Source organism: Neovison vison, chromosome 1 (assembly GCF_020171115.1).
Source record: "Neovison vison isolate M4711 chromosome 1, ASM_NN_V1, whole genome shotgun sequence".
NCBI lineage: Eukaryota > Metazoa > Chordata > Mammalia > Carnivora > Mustelidae > Neogale > Neogale vison.
In genome coordinates, this window is record NC_058091.1 from 52,925,763 (window position 1) to 52,948,208 (window position 22,446).

The following is a 22,446-nucleotide window of genomic DNA, read 5'->3' on the forward strand; positions in this document are numbered from 1 at the left end:
GACCCTGGAATTAAAAAAAAGACATCAGTGGGGTGCCTGGTTGGCTCAGTGGGTTAAGCCTCTGCCTTCAGCTCAGGTCATGGTCTCAAGGTCCTGGGATGAAGCCCCACATTGGACGCTCTGCTCAGCAGGGAGCCTGCCCCCCACCCACTACCACCTGCCTCTGCCTACTTGTGATCTCTCGGTCTAAATAAATAAAATCTTAAAAAAAAAAAAAAGGACATCAGTGAAACAACTAGGGAAATCCAAATAAAGTCTGTTTTAGGTAATGGTATTATACTCACATTAATTTCCAAGTTTTTGACAAACGTACGATGATCATGTAAGGTGTCAACACCACGGAAAGATGCATAAATGGGATACAGAAACTCTGTATAACATCTTTGAAACTTCTCTATGAATTTAAAATTATTCCCCAAAAGGACTTTAAAAAAAAAAAAAAAAACGTAAAATGAACCCGGTTTTAAAAAAGATGGCTAGGGGGCACACGTGTGATTCAGTTAAGTGTCTGCTTTGGCTCATCTTGGGGGTCTGGGATGGAGGACAAGGTCAGGCTCCTAGCTCAGTGGGAGTTTGCTTCCGCTCCCCCGCTGCTTGTGTATGTGCTCTCTCTCTCTCTCAAATAAATAGGTAATATCTTTTTTTAAAAATAAAAAAAAAATATGGTTAGGTGAAAAGTTACATTACCAAGACAGAAAAGGTAATGAACTATAATAATTACTAGCCTAATAAAGACTCATGAACCAGCAACTAGTACCCAACAAATGAGTCAGGCAAGTTAATTAAAAAAGTCACTAGGTAGCAAAAAGTCAAGAAATGTTCATTATTTATACACTGAAGGAACTAGGACCCTATACACACAATTCAAATAAATCTAGTCATATGATTTCCTAACTGACAGCAAATTAGAACCTACAAATGAATAAATGAAAGAATAACCTCATGAAAGCGATTATTGTCAATAAAAAAAATAAATTATAAAACACAAATTTTAAAAACACGAGTTTAGGGCAACTTGGGAGTAGAAACAAAAACTTGAATCCTCTCAAAAGACTTTGAGAGTGTTACCATATTTCAATATCCTTCATTAGAAATAATGAGAGTAGAAAATTATGTCCACTGTACTCCACTTACGAAACTGAGTGGAAGGAGAGATAAAAGGTTGAAGACGGATCCTAGTTAAGTATCACAAATTAAATAAATGTTTTTTTCCATACCCTTCACTAATACAACAGTAATGGAGGGAGGGGAGAGAAAGGAGAAACGCTTAAGAACAAAAAAAAACCAGACAGGACATAATGGTAAATGAGAGATACAACTAAATTGATGAAAGATTAAAATGGTGGATAGGGAGGAACTGACTTATTAGCTGACTAGAGAAAGCAAACCTAAATACCTACAAGTACACAAATATTACCAAACTGGCACAATGAGATCTGAACACTGCTGCATCAATAAAAGAAACTGAATTATTACAAACCTTTACATGAAATATTCAGACCCTAAAGGCCTCTCTATAGCTATTTCCTTTAAAAAAAAAAAAAAAAAAAAAGTTATTCGGATGTTACGGGAAATAATTTAGTTCTCTGCTGTTACTGCTATTGTTTTTAAATATACTCTACCCCCAACATGGGACTTAAACTCATGACCCCAAGATCAAGAATCATGTGCTCTGGGTGCCTGGGTGGCTCAGTCGTTAAGCATCTGCCTTCAGCTCAGGTCATGATCCCAGGGTCCTGGGACTGGGTCCCACATCAGGCTCCCTACTCAGCGGGAAGCCTGCTTCTCCTCCCATACCCCCTTCTTGTGTTCCCTCTCTCCCTGTGTCTGTCAAATAAATATATATAAACTTAAAAAAAAAAAATCACATGCTGTAACAACTGAGCCAACCACACAACCCTCTAGTAATTTCTTTCGATCTCCTAAGAAATAGCAACAAATTCATTTTCCCAGAATATTTAAAAAGAAAAAAAAGAAAGAAAGAAAGAAACATTCTACAGTTCATTTTTCAAAGTGAGAATACCTAATTCCAAACATGACAATGGCATTCAAGGAAGGAAAATTACCACTCTCTCATGGAGACAGATATAAAACCCTAATTAAATATCAGCAAATCAAATCCAGTAATATGTAAAGAGTAATGTATTATAATCAAGTAGAGTTTATTCCAAAAGCAACAGTTAACATTTGAAAATTATAATTCAAAAAACAAAAACATATCACAAGTAGAAACCCTAACAGATACTGTAGACATTAATCCAACTCTATCAATAATCATTCTGAATATCAATGGTTTAGATGCACCAATCAAAAGACTCCAAGTGGATCAAACAAGACTCAACCATATGCCACCTACAAGAAACACATTTTAAACAGACACTAAACAGACAAATATAGATTAAACGTAAAGAGATGGAGAAAAATATACCACGCAAACAATAATCAAAAGAAAGCAGGAGTAACTGTATTTTCAGACAAAGTAGATGTCAAAGCAAGGGAAGTTATTAGAGATAATGGGTACTACATTATAGTAACAGTCAATTCTTAAAGAAGACATAACAATCCCTAACAGGTATATACTTAATAACACTGTTAAACTAGGTGAGGCAAAAACTAAAAAACTCTAAGAGAAATAGATGAATCCATTATCACAGCTGGAGACTGTAACATTCCTGTATTAAAAAATGTACTGTTCCGGGTGCCTGGGTGGCTCAGTGGGTTAAGCCACTGCCTTCGGCTCAGGTCATGATCTCAGGGTCCTGGGATCGAGTCCCACATCGGGCTCTCTGCTCAGCAGGGAGCCTGCTTCCCTCTCTCTCTCTCTCTGCCTGCCTCTCCATCTACTTGTGATTTCTCTCTGTCAAATAAATAAATAAAATCTTTAAAAAAAAAATTAAAAAAAAAAATGTACAGTTCCAGGTGGCAGAGAATCAGTTGAGAACACACGTGACCCCAGTAATGCTATCAATCAACTGCAGATTACTGACATCTACAGACCACTTCATCCAACAGAAAAACCACATTTTTTCTCAAGCTCACATGGAACAATCACAAAGACTACATTCTGGGCCATAAAACTCTTCAATGAATTTATAGGAACAGGGGCACCTGCATGGCTCAGATGGTTAAGCATCTGCCTTCAGCTCAGGCCATGATCCCAGAGTCCTGGGATGAAGCCCCAATTTGGGCTCCTTGCTCAGTGGGGAGCCTGTTTCTCCCTCTCCCTGCTGCTCCCCTTGCTTGTGTGTGTTCTCTCTCTCTCTCTCTCTCTCTGACAAATAATATCTTAGAAAATTACTTTCCAAAACAGAAAGCACCAAGCCCAGATGGATTAATTGTTGAATTCTATCAAACACTTATGGAAGAAACTATATCAACTCTCTAACTCTTTCAAAGGATAGAAGCATTCTATGAGACCTAATTATCAAACCAGACAGACATTATAAGAAAACTACAAACAATATCTCTCGTGAACACAGATGCAAAATATTAACAAACTGAATCCAACAATGTTTAAGAAGAATTATACCCGATAACCAAATGGGATTTGTTCCAGCTTTGCAAGGCTGACTAAATATTCAAAAGTCAATTAATGGAATCCATTAAGTCCATGTATAGGCTAAAAAAGAAAAGTCATACAATTACATCAACGGAGGCAGAAAAAGCACTTAAAAAAAAAAAAGAATTTATTTACTTGAGAGAGAGAATGAGAGAGAGCGAGAATGTGAGTGGGAAGGTGGGCCTGATCAGGACTCAATCCTGGGAGTCCAGGATCATGACTTGAGCTGAAGGCAATCGCTCAACCAAGCCACTCAGGCATCCCAGAAAAATCACTTGATAAAATTCCACTCCTATTCATGATTTTAAAAAAACAAAACAAAAAACATCAGTAAATTAGGAATACCTGGGAATTCCCTAAACTTAATAAAGAATATCTACAAAAATCTACAGATAACATTATATATAATGGTGAGAAACTGAAGCTCTTCCACTAAGATCAGGTACCAGGGGAAAGTAACACTCTTGTTCTTTTTCAACACTGCACTAGGAATTCTAGCTAATTCAATAAAACAAGAAAAAGAAATAGGAGGGATATAGACTGGGAAGGAAAAAATAAAACTCTCTTTGCTCACAGAAGATATGATCACTTACATAGAAAATCCAAAACAGTCGGTCAAAAAAACTTTCTGCAACTAATAAGCAATTATAGTTAAGACTGCAGGATACAAGGTTGATACAAAAGTTCATCTGCTTTCCAATACACCAATAATGAAAAAGCAGGATTTGAAATTTAAAACACAATGCCACTTACATTAGCATGCCCCGAAAGGTAATACTTACCTATAAAGCTAACAAAATACATACAAGATCTATATGAGGGAAACTACAAAACTCTAATAAGTGAAATAAAAATAAAATGAAATAATATCATGGATAGCAGAGTTCAATATTGTCAAGTTACCAATTCTTCCCAACTTTATTTATAGATTCAATGTAACCACAATCAAAATGTCACCAAGTTATTTTGTAGATAGTAAGAAACAGATTCTAAAGTTTATGTACACAGGCCAAAGGCCCAGAATAGGCAACACAGTACTTATGAAGAACAAATCTGGATGACTGACACTACCCAACTTTGCATCTTACTATAAAACTGCAATAATCAAATCAGTATGGTGTTGGCAAAAGAACAAATCAGTGGGAAAAAGCAGAGAGCCCAAAATAGAGCAACATGAACAAAAAAGAACTTACCTTTGACAAGGAGAAAAAGGCAATACAATGGAACAAAAATTAGTCTTTTAAAAATATGGTGCTGGAACAACTGGACATCCACATGTCAAAAAAAAAAAAAAAAGACTCTAGACACAGACCTTACATCCTTAAAAAAAAAAAAAAAATTCAAAATTGATCATACACCTAACTGTAAAATGCAAACAAAACTATAAAACTCCTACATGATAACACAGGAGAACACCTAGATTACCTTGGGTATGACAATGATTTTTAGATACAACACCCAAAGGACACTCCAGGAAAGAACTGATAAATTATAAATTAGACTTCATTAAAATTAAGAACTTCTGGGGGAAAACTCTTACACTATTGGTGGGAACTGTAAACTGGTACAGCCACTCAAGAACAGTATGGAGGTTTCTCACGCAGTTAAAAATAGAACCACCCTACTACTCAGCAATTGCACTAGGTATTTACCCTAAGAATACAAAAACACAAATTCAAAGGGGTACACACACCCTGATCTTTATAGCAGCATTATCAACAATACCCAAATTACGGAGAGAGCCCATATGTCCACTGGCTGATGAATGGACAAAGATGTGGTGTATATATACAATGGAATATTACTCAGTCATCAAAAAGAATGCAATTTTACCATCTGCAATGATGTGGATGGAGCTGGAGTATATTATGCCAAGGAAAATAAGTCAGTCAGAAAAAAACAAATACCATGATCTCACTCGTATGTGGAAGTTAAGAAAGAAATCAGATGAACACACTGGAAGAGGGAGAAGGGATAAAGGGAAATAAACCATAACAGACTCTTCAAGAACAAACTGAGGGTTCATGGAGGGAGGTGAGTGAAGGGTATTAGGGAGGACACTTGTGATGAGCACTGTGGGTGTTGTAGTTAAGTGATGAATCACTGAATTCTACTCCAGAAACCAATACTGCACTGTATGGTAACTAAGTAAGATTTAAATAAATAAATAAAGTAGAATCACACTACCACTTAAAAAAGGAAAAAAAAAGAACTTCCGCTCTAAAAAAGATAATGTCAAGAAAATTAAAAGACCATCCACAGACTGGGAGAAAATATTTGCAGAAGACAAATCTGATAAAGGACTATATCCAAAATATACAAAAAACTCTTAAAAGTCAATAATTAAGGGGGTGCCTGGGTGGCTCAATTGGTTAAGTGCCTGTCTTTGGCTCAGGTTGTGATCCTGGAGGCCCTGGGATTGAGCCCCATATAGGGCTCCCTCTCAGCAGGGAGTCCACTTATTCCTTTCCCCCCACCTACTCATGCTCTTGCTCTTTTTCTCTTTCTCTCAAATAAATAAATCCTTTTTTTAAAAAGTCAGTAATAAACTTGTTTTCAAAATGGGAAAAGAGAGGAGGGTTGTAGAATAGGCAAATGGGTGAAGGGGAATAGGATACAGGCTTCCTATTATAGAATGAATAACATGGATAAATGGCACTGCACGGGGTGCCTGGGTGAAGCATGTGGTTAAGTGTCTGACACTTGGTTTTGGCTCAGGTCCTAATCTCAGAGTCTTGAGACCCAGTGGAGTCTGCTGAAGACTTTCTCCCTCTGCTCTGGTATACCCCCTTCCTGCTCATGCATGCACACATTCTAATATGTAAATAAATCTTTTCAAATAAAAGGCACAGAATAGAGAATATAGTCAATAGTATCATAATAGCATTGTATGGTGACCAATAGTAGCTACACTTGTAGTGAGCATTATGTATAGACTTGTGGAATTACTGTGTTGTACAGCTGAAACTAATTCACTACTTTGTGTCAACTACTCAATTTTTTAAAAAGGGGCCAAACATCTTAATAGACACCTCACCGAAGATATAAAGATGGCAAATAAGCATATGAAAAGATGCTCTACATTACAGGTCATCAAATTAAAACAATGAGATACCACTACACACCTAGCTAAACTCTGAAAACACTGACACCACCAGCTGCTGGTGAGGATGTGGAACAATAAGAATTCTCATTCACTGCAGGTGAGAATACAAAATGGTAGTTTCGTGGTTTCCTGCAAAACTACATGTACTGTTAACATACAGCAACTGCACTGCTTGGTATTTAAGGAGTTAAAAACTTACAGCCATAATGAAATCTGCACACAAATGTTTATAGCAGCTTTATCATAACTGCCAAAACTTGGAAGCAACCAAGATTTCCTTCAGTAGGTGAATGAATAATTATGTGCATCCAGACAATGGAATATTGTTTCCCTAAGTAGGAATTAGCTATCAACCCATGAAAGACATGGAGGAAACTTATATGCATAATACTAATGGAAAGAAATGTGAAAAAACTACATACTGGGGCACCAGTTATGGTGGCTCAGTTAGTTATGCAACTGCCTTTAGCTCAGGTCATGATCCTGGAATCCCAGGATCGAGTCCTGCATTGGGCTACCTGCTCAGGGGGGGAAGTCTGCCTCTCCCTCTGACCCTCTTTTCTTCCCCTCTAAGCACTCACTTTCAAATAAATAAATTAAATAAGATCTTAAAAAAAAAAAAAAGGCCACACACCATATGATTTCAACAATATGACATTCTGGAAAAGGCAAAACTATAGGGACAGTAAAAAGATCAGTAATTTCCGGGACGCCTGGGTGGCTCAGTTGGTTGGACGACTGCCTTCGGCTCAGGGCGTGATCCTGGAGTCCCGGGATCGAGTCCCGCATCGGGCTCCCAGCTCCATGGGGAGTCTGCTTCGCTCTCTGACCTTCTCCTCGCTAGTGCTCTTTCTCACTGTCTCTCTCTCTCTCAACTAAATAAATAAAATCTTTAAAAAAAAAAAAAAAAAGATCAGTAATTTCCAAAAATGTGTTGGGGGAGACAGATTTGAAGGAAAAACAGGTGGAGTACAGAATTTTACGGCACTGAAAATACTCTATATGGTATGTTGATGATGGATACAAGTCATTACACATTTGTCTAAACCCACAGACTCTAAGACACCAAGAGTGAATCATATTGTAAATATGGACCTTGGGTGATTATGATATGTCAATGTAGGTTTAATTAATCTCTATACTGAACATGGGGCTCAAACTCACAACCCCAAGATCAAGAGTCACACACTCTTCCACCTGAGCCAGCCAGGTGCCCCTATGTCAATACAGGCTCACCAACTGGAATAAATATACCACTCTGCTGGGAGATGTTGATACAGGTGGAGGCTATGCATGTGTGGAAGTAAAAGGTACACAGAAAATCTTTGTTATCTTCCTGGCATCTTTCCTGTGAACCTGAAACTGCCCTTTAAAAAAGGCGTTTAAAAAAATAAATATTTTGCATGGTTAGGAAAAAAGTCTGGTTTTTTCGCAGTTTTTTTGCATATACCACTGTATAAATTTAAGATGTGCAGCACAGTGACCTGACTTATATGTATTGTGAAATTACCACCATAGTAAATTCAGTTATCATCCATCACCTCAAAGAGACACAAAGCGAAAAGTTCTTTTCCTTGTGATGACAACTCATCACATGAAAACTCATGAGAAATTTTTCCCGTGATTATTTACTCTCGAGAACTTTTAAAAGTGCCGCACAGGAATGTTAACTATAGTCATCATTTTGTACATTAAATCCCCAGTACGGGAAGTCTGTACCTTCTGACCATCTTCTCCAAGTCTCCTACCCTTCACCTCATTCCCTCCCTCGGATAATCATAAATCTGATCTTTTTTCTAGATCCAACATATAAGTGAGATCATACAGTATCTTTCTGTCTGACTTATCTCACTTAGCAAAATGCCCTCAAGGTCCATATATGTTGTCACAAATTGCAGATTTCCTTATTTTTTATGAATGAATAATATTCCATTGTATATATGTACTACAACTTCGTTATCCATTCACCTGTCAATGGATACTTTGGACTTTTCTATGTCTTGACTATTATAAATTATGCTACTATGAATATGTGGATGCAGTTATCTCTTTGACATAGTAGTTTTTAAAAAAGTTTTTACATACAGTGTAGCATTAGTTTCATGTGTAAAATATAGTGATTCCACACTTCCATGTAACACCCAGCGCTCATCACAAGTACATTCCTAATTCCCATCACCTATTTAATCTTTACCCACCTCCCCCCGACACTGTTTCCTTCAGATATATTTTGAATGATGAGTGGATAGGACGAATGGAATGGTGAGTGACAGGTGAGCACCTTTTCATGTATCTGTTGGCCATCTGAAGGTATTCTTTGGAAAAATGTCTATTCAAGTATTTTCTCCATTTTCTTTCTTTCTTTTTTTTTTTTTAAATGGTGCCTGAACTCACAGCCCTGAGATTAAGACCTAAGCTGAGATCAAGGTTGGATGATTAACCAAATGAACCACCAAGATACCCCTTTCGTCTACTTTTAATTGGATTATTTGGATGTTTCTGCTAATGAGTTATAGGAGTTCTTTGTATATTTTGGATATTAATCTTTTATAATATATCACTTGCAAATATTTAATAAAGTCTTTAAAATATCTCTTAATATAAAGGGAACATAATATACATACTACAAACAGATTTCCTAATTCTGTTAACCTAACCTGTATACCTGGCTGGCACTCCTGTTCTCATAAAAACTAAAGAACAGTAATTATTAAAACAAAAAAGTTATAATACAAAGGACCAAAAAACCAAAGGATGGCTTACATCACAAGAAGCACAAGCCACTGGGGAAAAAACAACAACAAATAACTACAGTACATTAAAAAATTCTGTTCATAAATTATTTCATTCATTAAAAAATAATTTCATGGGGCCCCTGGGTGGCTCAGTGGGTTAAAGCCTCTGCCTTCAGCTCAGGTCATGATCGCAGAGTACTGGGATGGAGCCCCACATCCGGCTCTCTGCTCGGCAGGGAGTCTGCCTCCACCCTCTCTCGGCCTGCCTCTCTGCTTACTTGTGATTTCTGTCTGTCAAATAAATAAATAAATCTTTAAAAAAATAATAATAATTTCATAAGATATATGTTCAATTCATATAATTCAACCAATCCAATTTACTGTCCAGAGTATATAATGAACCCCAACACTCCAAAAGAAAAACAAAATACGTAGAAGATATGATTGAGCAAATAAGAACAGAACACAAAATAACCCTACAAGCACAAAAACAAACTTATGGGGTATTTTGTTTACTTTACTCATGTGCCCCAAACTCACTCTAGGTGGGCACTCTCTCTATATATATATTCTTTAAAGATTTTATTTATTTGAGAGAGAGAGACAGTAAGAGAAGGAACACAAGTTTAGAGACCTGAGAGTAAGCAGGCTCCCCACTGAGCAGGGAGCTTGATTGCTGGGCATGATCCCAGATCATGACCTGAGCTGAGTTGAAGGCTTAAGGAATGAAACATCCAGGCACCACTGGCATGCAATATTTTCTGAATACTGAATGAACGATTAATTAATAGGTTTTTTTTAATGCAGCAATAAAGATACTTAATCTCACAATAAACCAGAGTATTATAAATTAAAAACACCATCTGATAATCCCATCAGATTAGCAAAAAGTAAAACACCAAACACTGTGAAGTGGGTGAAAACACCAAACACTGTGAAGTGGGTGACGATGTGTACAAATTAGAAAACTTATTTTTTTTAAGATTTTATTTATTTATTTATTTGACAGAGAAAGAGAGATCACAGGTAGGCAGAGCAGTAGGCAGAGAGAGAGGGGGAAGCAGGCTCCCTGATGAGCAGAGATCCTGATGTGGAGCTTGATCCCAGGACCCTAAGATCATGACCTGAGCCAAAGGGAGATGCTTAACCCACTGAGCCACCCAGGCACCCCGGAAAACTTCTTTTTTTAATTAACATTTTATGTTCTAAGATTTTACTTATTAGAGAGAGAGTGCCCTTGAGCAGGGGCATAGAGAGAGGGAGAAGTAGACCACGCCTGCTGAGCAGGGAGCCCAACAGAGGGCTTGATCCAAGGACCCTAGAATCATGACCTGAACCAAAGGCAGATGCTTAACCGACTGAGCCACCCAGGCACCCCTAAACTGGAAAACTTTAAAAGTGTTAGTCTAAACACTTGGGGATCATTTTGACAATACCTACATGAAGCTGAAATTGCACATGACCTAATAATTTCATCACTAAGGGATATACTAGATCGTGTGTTAGCAAAGTATGGCCCTGCCAAATCTGGCCTGCCGTCTGTTTTTATGAGGCCCATGAGCTAAGAATGGCTTTAACATTTTTAAATGGTTGGGGGGAAAATCATATGTTTCATAACATATGAAAATTATATGAAATTCAAATTTCAGTGTCTGTCAAGTTTTACTGGCACAGCCATACTCAGTTGCTTATGTCTCATCTATGACTGCCTTCTTGCTAAAATAACAGCATTGAGTAACTGCAGCACGGTAAATTCAGACTGCAAAGTGTAAAATATTTACTATCTGGCCTTTTACAGTAAAAGTTTGGTGACCTCTGCCCTAGACACACATACACACACACACACACGCACGCGCGCACAAGTAAAAGTACTATTAAAAGATTCCACAGTAGCAATATGAAACACATGACAGTATACACAGTAGCAATGTAATAGTAAAAAGATGGATACAACCTAAATTTCCACAAACAGGGATGTATAAACTGTAGTATATTCATATTAGGAAATCCTAAATGGCAATGAATATGGAAGTACTAGAGGAGCACCTGGGTGGCTCAGTGGGTTAAAGCCTCTACCTTCGGCTCAGGTTGTGAGCTCAGGGTCCTGGGATGGAGCCCCATCGGGCTCTGTGCTCAGCAGGGAGCCTGCTTCCCCCTCTCTCTCTACCTGCCTCTCTGCCTACTTGTGATCTCTCTGTCAAATAAATTTTTTTAAAAAATGGAAGTACTAGAATAATTCTCATAACATTAATCTCTCAACCAATGCTGTAGGAATGAAAAATTTCTGCAAGGTGTAAAAAAATACAGAATGTGATTCATAAAATGTTCTAAGACGTGCAAAATAATTTACACACACAGAGTCTAGAGATACATACATAAAGAATAAAAAAGTACATGGGGTGCCTGGGTGGCTCAGTCAGTTAAGTGTCTGACTCCAGATTTTGTTTTGGTCATGATCACAAGGTCGTGAGATCGAGCTCCTCAGCAGGCTCCACACTCAGCCTGGAGTCTGCTTGAGATTCTTTCTCTCCCTTTCGCTCAGCCTTTCCCCCCACTCACCCATGTATACTCTTTATAATAAATAAATGAATTTTTAAAAAAAGAGAAAAGAGTAAAATACAATGAACTGCATGAGGAAGATAACTACCAAATCAAGGACAATAGTTACCCCTGGAGGTAGAGGATGCAAAAAGGATGGGGATCACCCCAGCTTCAACTGTACTGGTAATGTTTTCTTTAGTCTAGTAAGTATTCTTAGGAAATATTTCCCAATAATTTTTAAACTATCACTATAAGGTTGGAAAAATAAGAGGGGTGTGGTGGCTTAGGTGGTTAAGTATCTGCCTTCAGCTCATGTCATGTTCCAGGAGTCCTTGAATTGACTCCTGCATCAGGCTCCTTGCTCAGCAGGGAGTCTAGTCTGTTTCTCCCTCTGCCTCTGCCCCATGCACCACTCACAGGCATGCAGTTGCTCTCTCTCTCTCAGAAAAATCTTTAAGAAAAATAATGAAAAAGAGGATAAATTTTTTAAAGGATCACTATGATAGAATTTCTGAAACTTAGAAGTATAAGAGCAATAAAAAATAAATAAATAAAGAGGAATTAAATGCAAATGTCAGAAAATCTCAATTAAAGCAATTTCAGGTGATTCTATAGCAGTATAGCCCCAGTCTTCCTCAAGAACCTATCAGGATTTCCAAGCTTGGAGCTCTGACCAACCATGTTACAAGTCTGAGTACCCTGCTGAAGAGACAATGTGAACAGGCCTTTACACTACATGGAGAGACAAAAGCCTACCTTTCAATACCCACCAGAGTCCGACATTTAAACGAAGCCATCTTGTAACCTCCAGACCAGTCAAACTACCACTGAAAAACACTCACAGATGCTACGTGAAGCAGAAAAATCACCCAGCTGAGGTGATTCTCTCTATAAAACCTTTGTACTTTGCACAGAAGACCAAGAGATTATCCAGTACTACTTCAAGATGAAGTCTGAATATTATATTCTTGGGAGTGATACGAAATTAAACTTCTCTGGGAGTCACCAAAACCACACATCCTTTGCCTCAGGATCCAGCTACTGTTCAGAGTTCTCTTGGTTTATCTACCTACTTCTTCATTCCATTCAGTGGGTTTCTACGGACCTTTTGGCAGGATGCCTGCATACACTTAGTTTTGTCCAAGGTCATTATCAGGCAGCTGTCTGGTGCTGCTGGTGTTTCTGAAAGCCCCCAATCTTCTATAGAACAAAAATATCAAGTGGTGGTATCTTATCCCAAAGTAATGCAGTTGGTTCTACCTTAACACGGAAAACACAATTCTAAAAACTCAGTTATCTCAAGCCTAATGTACACAAAATTGCACAGCCAGGACATCAACAACTCAGAAATGACTGTCACATTGTTCCTTCTGCTCCAAAGAAAGGTGAGAAGATCATCAGAGTAAGAGATGGCTGCAGTATACAGGGAAGTGGACCAATGACACTTTAATTCTGAACATTAAATGCAGAATTCAACAAGAAAAAATTTGAAAGAGTTTCACAGTAAGCTTAAATTAGGGGGTAAATTTTAGAAACAGATAAAGCTTGTAAATAGTGAAGATAAAGGAGACTCAAGAGTTGGTACTGAAACTGTGAAGGAAAAGCTGATATTCTAGACTTAACCGCTATTAGGAAAAAACTAAATCATTCTTTGATAAATGCCCTATGATGATAATAGGGAATGGAGACCAACCTAGGGTAAAGAAAGGATTAAATGACAAAAATACCTGGAATCCCACTTCATCCAAACATAGGAGTTACCGAGGCAGGGAAGATACTGTTTTTATGGAGGCAGAGTCAAAATAGTATCTTCACCATGTTCTCAAGATTTAGTGGCAGATTCATACATAGGAAGTTGTAGGGTAGAAAGTTTACAGATATTTGAATCTGTAAAGACAACACGGTTACTACATTGTCTACAAAAAGTCTCAAGGAATTTCTAGCTCTTTATGTCCTAAAAAATGGTTTTAATCTTTGCAAAAAATGAAGAAGTGAATTTACTATTTACTGGACACAGTACTGCTTTTTTTTCTCCCTGCTCTATTTCAAAGATTATAATATAGTTAATGTGAGGGGTGGGGAGGGAACTCAACCATACTAAAAACCAAACATAAAATGTATTTGAAATAGCAAAACACCTCCGAAGGCGAGATCAGAATATCATTTATTGTATTACTAATCAAACCTTTAACTTCAGATGGCCTCAGAGCAATTGTTGTTAACTTGGGATAAGGCAAAGTGTCCACATGTCCCCATTTGCCTAGAACTGTCCCACTTTTAGCACTGAAAGTCAGTATCCTCAGGAGACAAGAGGTTCTAATTTTTGGTGATTGGATGCAGAAAATTCTATGAAGTACAAAACCCAAGATAACCCAAAAAGTAGGAGCTGATGCAACACCATTTTTAGTGTCAAATGGATAGTGCATAGCTTATCTACCTTCTGTACTTACTTTCTGCCTTTCTTTGTTGTTTTAGCTGATGTTGGCAACCATAATTTGCAGTTCACAGTAAGAGATCACCATCCATCCACGCCGCATCATTCTCAGCAATATATACAACTTAGATGGGTTGTAATTGTGCTCATTAATATTGTGTCTTTGACTTTGTACAGACTGTTGTGTTTGGATTAACATAGTGTTAGTTTAATTTTTAATATAAATTATGTGACCATGCTTCCTAAGAGTTTAGGTAATGACAAAGAGAAAGATTACAATAACAACTCCCATGACCCACACATCACTCAATGAACAAAAAAGGAAAGAAAAGTTTCAATATTCTTCCTCCTTTCTTATTTCCACTTACGTGGATTCAGAAATTTTTCAATCAGCCCCTTACCAAAGAAAAGTTAAACCAATAACTGTTTATGTTGCTATTTTTATCTGTGAAACAAATTACAAATTGTGTGGCCAACTTTGTTCTGTCTTTCTGTAGCTTCCCAAACTGCCCAGATATCAGAAACTTTTGGATCTTGTAAAACTGTCATTTTCAAGTTTAAGAAATACTGTAACTTTGTTGAAAGAATTAAAAAAAAAAACACCAGGGACGCCTGGGTGGCTGTCAAGCATCTGCCTTCAGCTCAGTCATGACCCCAGGGTCCTGGGATCATCTCCTGCCTAGGGCTCCTTGCTCAGCAGGACCTGCTTCTCCCTCTGCCTGCTGTTCCTGCTGCTTGTGCTCTCCTCTCTCTCTTTGACAACTAAATAAAATCTTTTAAAAAAACCAGGTAAATGGGAGAGGAAAGGCACCTGTGTAGATTAAAGAGGACTACAAATTCTTTGCCACTTTTCCCACTGAATGGTAGTCCATTTCCCCTCCCACTAATTTGGGGTTAATTCTGTGACCTGTTTTGCCAACAGATATGGCAGAAGGGACTGGGTAATTTCTGAAGTTGGGCCTTAAGAGATCTGTGACTTCTGCTTTTACCATTTTAGAGTGCTGCTTCATCAATTACTGATAATTTCCTATTATTTTTCCTTCTCTTGTCCAGCCCTTTTCTCAAAGGAAAAGTAGGCAGAAGGAAGAAAGGGTGAAGCAAAGGGATAAAAAAGGGAGGGAAAGAGGAAAGAAGGAAGGAAAAGCTGAAGGAAGTTTAGGCTATAAGTCAAATCATGAGCTCCAGTTCTGATTTTCCCACTGACTTCTTCTAGGTCACATAACCCCTCTACAACTCTTGATTTCCTCAAATACTCAACACAGTTAAGTAATGGCAACAGAAACAATCAATTTATGGAAGTGTAGACATGTGGACTATATAATTTCATTCCCTCTTGCCTCTCTGACTACACCAGTCAACCTACAACATCAAGAGCAATCAACTGGCTGGCTCAGTCAGTAGAGCACACAACTCTTGATCTCCAGGTTATGAGTTCAAGCCCCATATTGGGTGTCTAGATTACTTAAAAGATAATAAAATGTAAAAAAAAAAAAAAAAAATCTAAAAACCCCACAACAATTAGTTAATACCCAGAAAGAGAAGGTTGTAACTGAAAGAAAAACAGTAAAATGAATTCAAATAAAAATGAAGGCAATATGAAAGAGAAGGAAAGCAAGAAAAGGAAGTCTTCTCTTCCCTAAGAAAATCAATATAATAATACCAACTAACACATAATGCTTGGGATTATATGCCTGGAATTGTTCTAAGAATCAAACTACAATAATACATTTAATGTTCATGGCATCTTTATGAGGTAATTATAATTACTATCCTTGATTCACAGATGTAAAAACACAAAGAGGTTAAGAAATCTATCCAAGATCACACAACTAGTAAGTAAGAACTAAATGTTGAATCCTGGCCTCCGGCTTCTGAGTTCATGTTCTCATTGCATTTCTAATAAAAATGCCATACTAAGAGATGTTCTACTCTTCTGTCCCACATGAGTACACGAAATCAATTCAACTGGGAGGATACCAGGAAATAAAAATTCTTACTTAAGGAGTAAAAAAGGAATGGTAGTGTGATTAGTTTCTAAATGTGGTGCTATCAAAAGAAGGAGGAGCAGGGATAAATGGAGAACTCTGTGATGTGTTCCACTTAGCAGGTGGAAACTAAAGACCTTGCTCATATTCAAGGAATATCAATCACTTAGAATAAGTTGTGCTTTAGTTCAAGAGATCCTATGAAGTATTTACAGTCCCCAGTAAAACTGACAAACTGATTGGGTTATTACACTTATATGTAAGACAGAAGTATGATTAAGGGGAAATAGAAAACACTTTGCTTGAAGATAATAGATTTTGCTGGTATAGAGGTCAACAGCTCAAGTTCAACATCAGGCTTTTCAAGCCAGGGGTCCAAGTCCAAAATGGAGCAGAAATGAAAAAGAAAGCAAAGTAGTTACATACATATACACATGTATGTATACATATACACATACATGCAAAAGGGAAGACCAAAAAAATGGGAGAAAATACTGGTGAGGCAATTAGTTGGTAGAAAAAAAAAGGCAAATGGAAAGAAAATTAGATGTAAATGCAGTATAAAAAAGAGGGAACAAATGAGAGAGGGTGTAGATTTGTTAAAGATTCCACAGAGGAAAAAAAAGGGGGGGGGAGGATTATTTAAATAAAAAATAAAAATAAAAAATAAAAAAAAGGTTAGACGAACAAGCTAGTTACTATCACCTTTGCCCTAACTGAACTTGCTGATAATCTTTGCTCTTCTCTAAAGCATCCTTTTCCATGTGGTAGCCAATGACCTTTTGGGAAGCAAATCAATAATGCTATGTCCAGTTTATCTCATACCACCCTCTTTGCCAGCATCAAACTGTCCTTGTAGTTCCTTAAACGTGCCATGCTCCCTCTATTCTATTCCCGCTGCCTGGAAAGCTCTGCCTTCCCACCTTTCCTTTTCCTACTTATCCTTCAAAGTGCCCTAATTAGATCAAATTCTTGTTATTATAAATAATTCCTTTTGTTGTATGCCTGACAGTTGTAATTTTACATTTACAAGTGTGATTATTTGATCACTGACTCTCCTCACCCATGGAACCCATTTCTTTCTCCCCTTCATCACTGTGCCTCTCATAGTACCTACAATACTGCAGTTGCTCAATAAATACCTGCTGAATGAATGAAAAGAAAAACTGCCAACCTATTATCAAATGTAGAAAAGGGGTATAAGTCAACCTTACATGTATAGAAGAGAAAGAAACGAAGAGAAAAAGAAGTTCAATGTAAGTTGTAGCCTAACTAAATTCATACAATTTTAGTGTGATACTATACTAAAAAAATTAAATACAATAGTAGCCAGTAGGTCTCCTTTTCCCTAATGAAGTCAGAAAAGGAAACAGAATTAATATTTTACTTATTTTTTTCCTTTATTATAAGGAAATAAAACACAATTTAGAACACGGATGACAAACAGGCACCTCAAACTTAATTTGACCAAAGCAGAGGCATAAACTTCTCATTCCTCTACCAGTCTACTCTATTTCAGTATATGGAATTACCCCACAACACCAATCAAAATTCTCAAAATACAATCCATCAAGAAGTTCTGTAAACTCTACATCCAAACATATCTTCAGTCTAACCACTGTTCCCCAATCTCCACTGCTACCATTCTAATCTAAGCCCCTCTGATGGTTTTACACATGTTATATTCATATCAGGTGTACAACATATTGATTTAATAATTCTATAATTACTCACTATTCACTACTCTAAGGGAAGTCACCATCTGTTATCATATAACATTATTACATTATTACTGACTATATTCCCTATGCAGTACTTTTCACCTGTGATTATTTTACAACTGAACGGTTTTTTACCTCCTAGTACTTTTTTTTTTTTTTTAAGATTTTATTTATTGACAGACAGACATCACAAGTAGTCAGAGAGGGAGAAGCAGGCTTCCTGCTTCTCTGAGCAGAGAGTCCAGTGCAGAGCTTGATCCCAGGACTCTGGGATCATGACCTGGGCTGAAAGCAGAGGCTTTAACCCACTGAGCCACCCAGGTGCCCTCTCCTAGTACTTTTTATCTACTAATCTATTCTAACTCCTCTATTTTAGAGTACTCCAATATTCTAACTCATGTCCCTGCTTTTATTATTCCTCTTCTCTACTTCATTGTACACAGAACAAAGTGATTTTTAAAAAGATAAATCACTCCTTGGCTCCAAACTCTTCAATGACTTCCCATTTCTTAGAATAAAATAAAAATCATCACCTTGGCAAACAGATCTGCTGCCTCTCTTTTTTAGCACTCTCTCCTTTGTTTTCTACATTTCAGCCATAATGATCTCCTTTTTGTTTCATAAATGGAACCATGTATCATCTCAAAACTCTACAGGCATCATCCTCTCAGCCATACTCTGAAATACCTCATAGTTAAAGTGTTACCAAATTAAGGTGAACTAAGGTGTCACCTCCTCAGAAGGGCCTTTCCTGATTTTAATACTATGTAAAATGGCTTTCCCACTCCTTTATTTGCTCTGTGTATTTCTTCCAGTCTATATCATTCTGCTATCACCTTGTTTATTTTATTAACAACAAATCGTTCCAAGTGCAAGAAATATGATAGTGAAAAGACAAAGTCACTATTTGCATGGAGGTCATATTTTAGTAGGATTGAAAAACATAAATTTATCAAGTGATAAATGCTATTATGAAAAATAATACAGTATAAGGGAATACCATGTTGTTTGTACAATGCCTAGCACAGAATAGGTGGCTATAATTATATACCTGATGAGTAAATGAAAATCTACTTCAGTTTTTTCAGTACATCTACCAGAGTAAGGAAAGTATGCTCTATTGATGTTTAAATATTAAATCCTAAGGCTTATAAGGAAATATACTGAAAACATAAGCATGGTATAGTACAAAATCTATGGCAAGTTACGGTGAAGTATTTTATTATTCAAAGTATAAAGAAAAGAATTAAATACAAAAAAATACAAGAATCATTCCATTTATTTAGAAAGACTCAGTACAATATATAAAAATCAGATATGAGAAACTGAAATCCTTGCTTTCTCTTATGCTCATATTGTAAAGAGTTACCGTCTGCTTTCTTTATGAGAATGCTAAAGGAGTATGCTGAAACTCAAAATTTATTGTAACTGTACATTCCTAGACCCTTAAGTTAGATTCAACTAAAAGCAACAGTTTAAAATTCACCATCAGCTTCATATTTGCTGGCTTTTTTTTACGCTCTTTCCATCCTCCCTATGTTCATCTAGTCAAAATTATGAACTGATCAGGGGCGCCTGGTTGGCTCAGTCAGTTCACCAGCTGCCTTCAGCTCAGAGCATGATTCCCAGCATCGTGGGATAAGTCCGCATCAGGCTCCCTGCTCCCTCTCCCTCTGCTGCTCCCTCTGCTACTGCTCTCTTGCTCATGCTCTCTCTCAGATAAATAAATAAAATCTTAAAAAAAAATTTTTTTTAGGGCGCCTGTGTGGCTCAGTGGGTTAAAGCCTCTGCCTTCGGCTCAGGTCATGATCCCAGGGTCCTGGGATCGAGCCCCACATCGGGCTCTCTGCCTGGCGGGGAGCCTGCTTCCTCCCCTCTCTCTCTGCCTGCCTCTCTGCCTACTTGTGATCTCTGTCTGTCAAATAAATAATAATAATAAAAAAAATTTTTTAACTGAATCATAAAACTGTAGAAGTCCAAAACTTACTGCAGTACAAAAATACAATCAATCAATCTTCTGCATACTGAATGTATTAGTAAGTATCCATCAACAAGCCATCTTTGGAGGTTCCAATATCAAAACAAAAAACAACAGCACAGCACCACCTGTAACACAAGCTGCACCACTCTCAGTCTCTGACAGGTTATCTATTCTGGTCAAATAAGAATGGAGGTAGAATGAAACAAACCCAGAAAAACAGACGCTTTCCACATCTTCTTACTAGGAATCTCGTGAAGCTCTCATCACCTTTAAGTTTGTTTTTTTGTTTGGTTTTGCTTTGCTATACTCAAGGAAGAATTAAGAAAATTAAGCTTTCTTTCTCTCTCCCCTGTTAGGCCCAATTGGTTCATTAGAGTAATACTGAGGACCTCTGTGGTCCAGTTACTGTTCCAGGTGCTGTTAATAACCGTAAGCAAGGCAATACCTACTCCTCTACACCCTCTTATAGAATACCTGTAGCACAATTAAAATACACTTTCTTAATCCAGAAACATTTCTAATTAATTATTTTTTAAAAAGTATTGCTTATACTGTATATGAAAATTATCTTCATGAAATTATCCAGAGTGGTTAATCCTTTTTAACAATCACTGGCCAGTAGACTTATTTTTCTAAACATATTTGTGAACTCAATTTATATTTAATTCAGTGCAAACAATGAACCCATAGTTCATTCAAATTCAGCAATGTGATGAACATTCAAGTTCCTGGTCCACAACCACAACGAATTTACGAGTATTTGGGGTGGGGGGGGGGTCCTTACTTACATGGGCAAAGAACCAATATTGTCACCCATTACCACCATTCACAACAATAACATACAGCCCTTCTTAAGCCTACTTAGTCCCACCTACAGCAAATGTTTAACTTTCCCTCACAAGTGAATAAAAATGGAACCACCCAAACTTTGTCTATTAGCTTTGGAGACCGTCCCCAAATTGACATTGTGAATCTCCTTCTCTACTTTCAGATAAACTATTTCATAAAATATCTTGAACAAAACACATTTCGTAAGAATATCAGACATGACCATAATACTGGCTGCAAAAGGAAGCCTGAAGCTCTGCGAAACAGAAAATAGCAGAGGGCGTATATAAAACATACCCAAGTAAAACTACATAGCTGCCCCTCAATTTCACCCGACCTTAGCAATCTTTAACTTTTTCCAGGACCACCAAACAAGATCGGAATGCTATCTGCTCTCATCTTTAGGCCACCACCAAAATATTTCAAAATGTCAAAGACTTAACCCATGCACTCTCAAAGGGCACCCACCAATTCCAGCTCTTATCTGGATCCACCTGCGCCCCCTCGGCTATGTGTGCCCGGGCCAAGCCCCCCGCATCCGCGGACTCGAACCCAACGCGCTCGCAGCACATTCCCTCCCCGCCATCGCCCCAGCAGCCCCCGCCCCCCGGTGCCTCTGCCACCTCCCCCACCCCCCAAACCCACCCAATGCGAATAACTGAATATCCGGAGACCAGGAGGCCACACTTTCCTGTATCTCCCCATCCCTCCCCCTGCAGGAGCAGAAATAGACGTACCTTCCAGAAAAGTAATCTCCCCAGCGCTGCCACCGCTCTTGCCAGCCGCCATCTTCCTCCTCCCACGCCGCCTCCTTCTTAATCCATGGCCCACACCACCGCCGCGGTCGCCGGGATGAGGGGCCGCGCCGCCGGAGGGTAGCCGCCGCAGGGTTGCGGGCCTAGAACTCGGCCGTCAGGGGGGCGGTGCTCCCACGTCCAGATGGGCCTACACAAAAGCAGGCCAGGCGCTCCTGGGCCTATCCGCGGGCTGGCGGGTGGCGAGGCCCGCGGCCTGGGCTTCTCCTCAGGCCCCTCCGGGGGAACGCGAGCGGCGGCGACGGCGACGGCGCTTCCCGGGCCCGGTTCCTCTCGGCCCACGACTCCCCATCCACCGCCTACCCAGGCCGCCTGAGACGCTCTCCCCAGCCGCGGGCCCCAGGAAGAGAGGCTGAAGGCGAGCCCACAAACACACCTCCCTTCGTCCCGGGCCGTAAAATGGCCGCAGCCGCCGCGCCGGGGCGGCTAGGTTTTCGCGACCGTCAGGCGCCCCCAGGCCCTCTGCTCCCTCTGCAGCCGTCGCCGCCGCTACGGCCGTCCGCCCACCCCGCCCAGGCGTGAATGCATCAGCGGAGGCCTTTGCGACTGTCCATGTGGACAGGGGTGGGTCTCCTCTGCCACCGCCTCGCGTCCGTCGCCACAGCAGCTCCAGCCGCCGCCGCCGCCGCTGCCGCTCCTCCCCCACGGGCGCTGGAGCTGCCGCCCGGCTCCCGCCCCCACCCCGACGCCGCCGCCCCCAGCGCCGCTCCCCCTCTGGAGCCCGGGCTCCGCTCGCGGGCA

The 22,446-nt window shown here is 39.0% G+C and overlaps 1 protein-coding gene across 6 annotated transcripts in view; it reads right to left on the bottom strand.

The window, feature by feature from the left end:
* The window catches only part of SENP6 (SUMO specific peptidase 6), a 127,025-nt gene extending 105,113 nt beyond the window's left edge, over positions 1-21,912 (bottom strand). For 3 of the 6 annotated variants that reach the window (XM_044246978.1, XM_044246975.1, XM_044246970.1), the window contains exon 1: positions 21,628-21,912. In XM_044246978.1, the coding sequence (XP_044102913.1) occupies positions 21,628-21,679 (52 nt within the window). In that variant the 5' untranslated portion in view covers positions 21,680-21,912. The remainder of the gene's footprint in view (positions 1-21,627) is intronic. The other 3 variants (XM_044246982.1, XM_044246985.1, XM_044246980.1) reach the window with 2 other exon arrangements.
* Between the last annotated feature and the right edge of the window lie 534 nt (positions 21,913-22,446).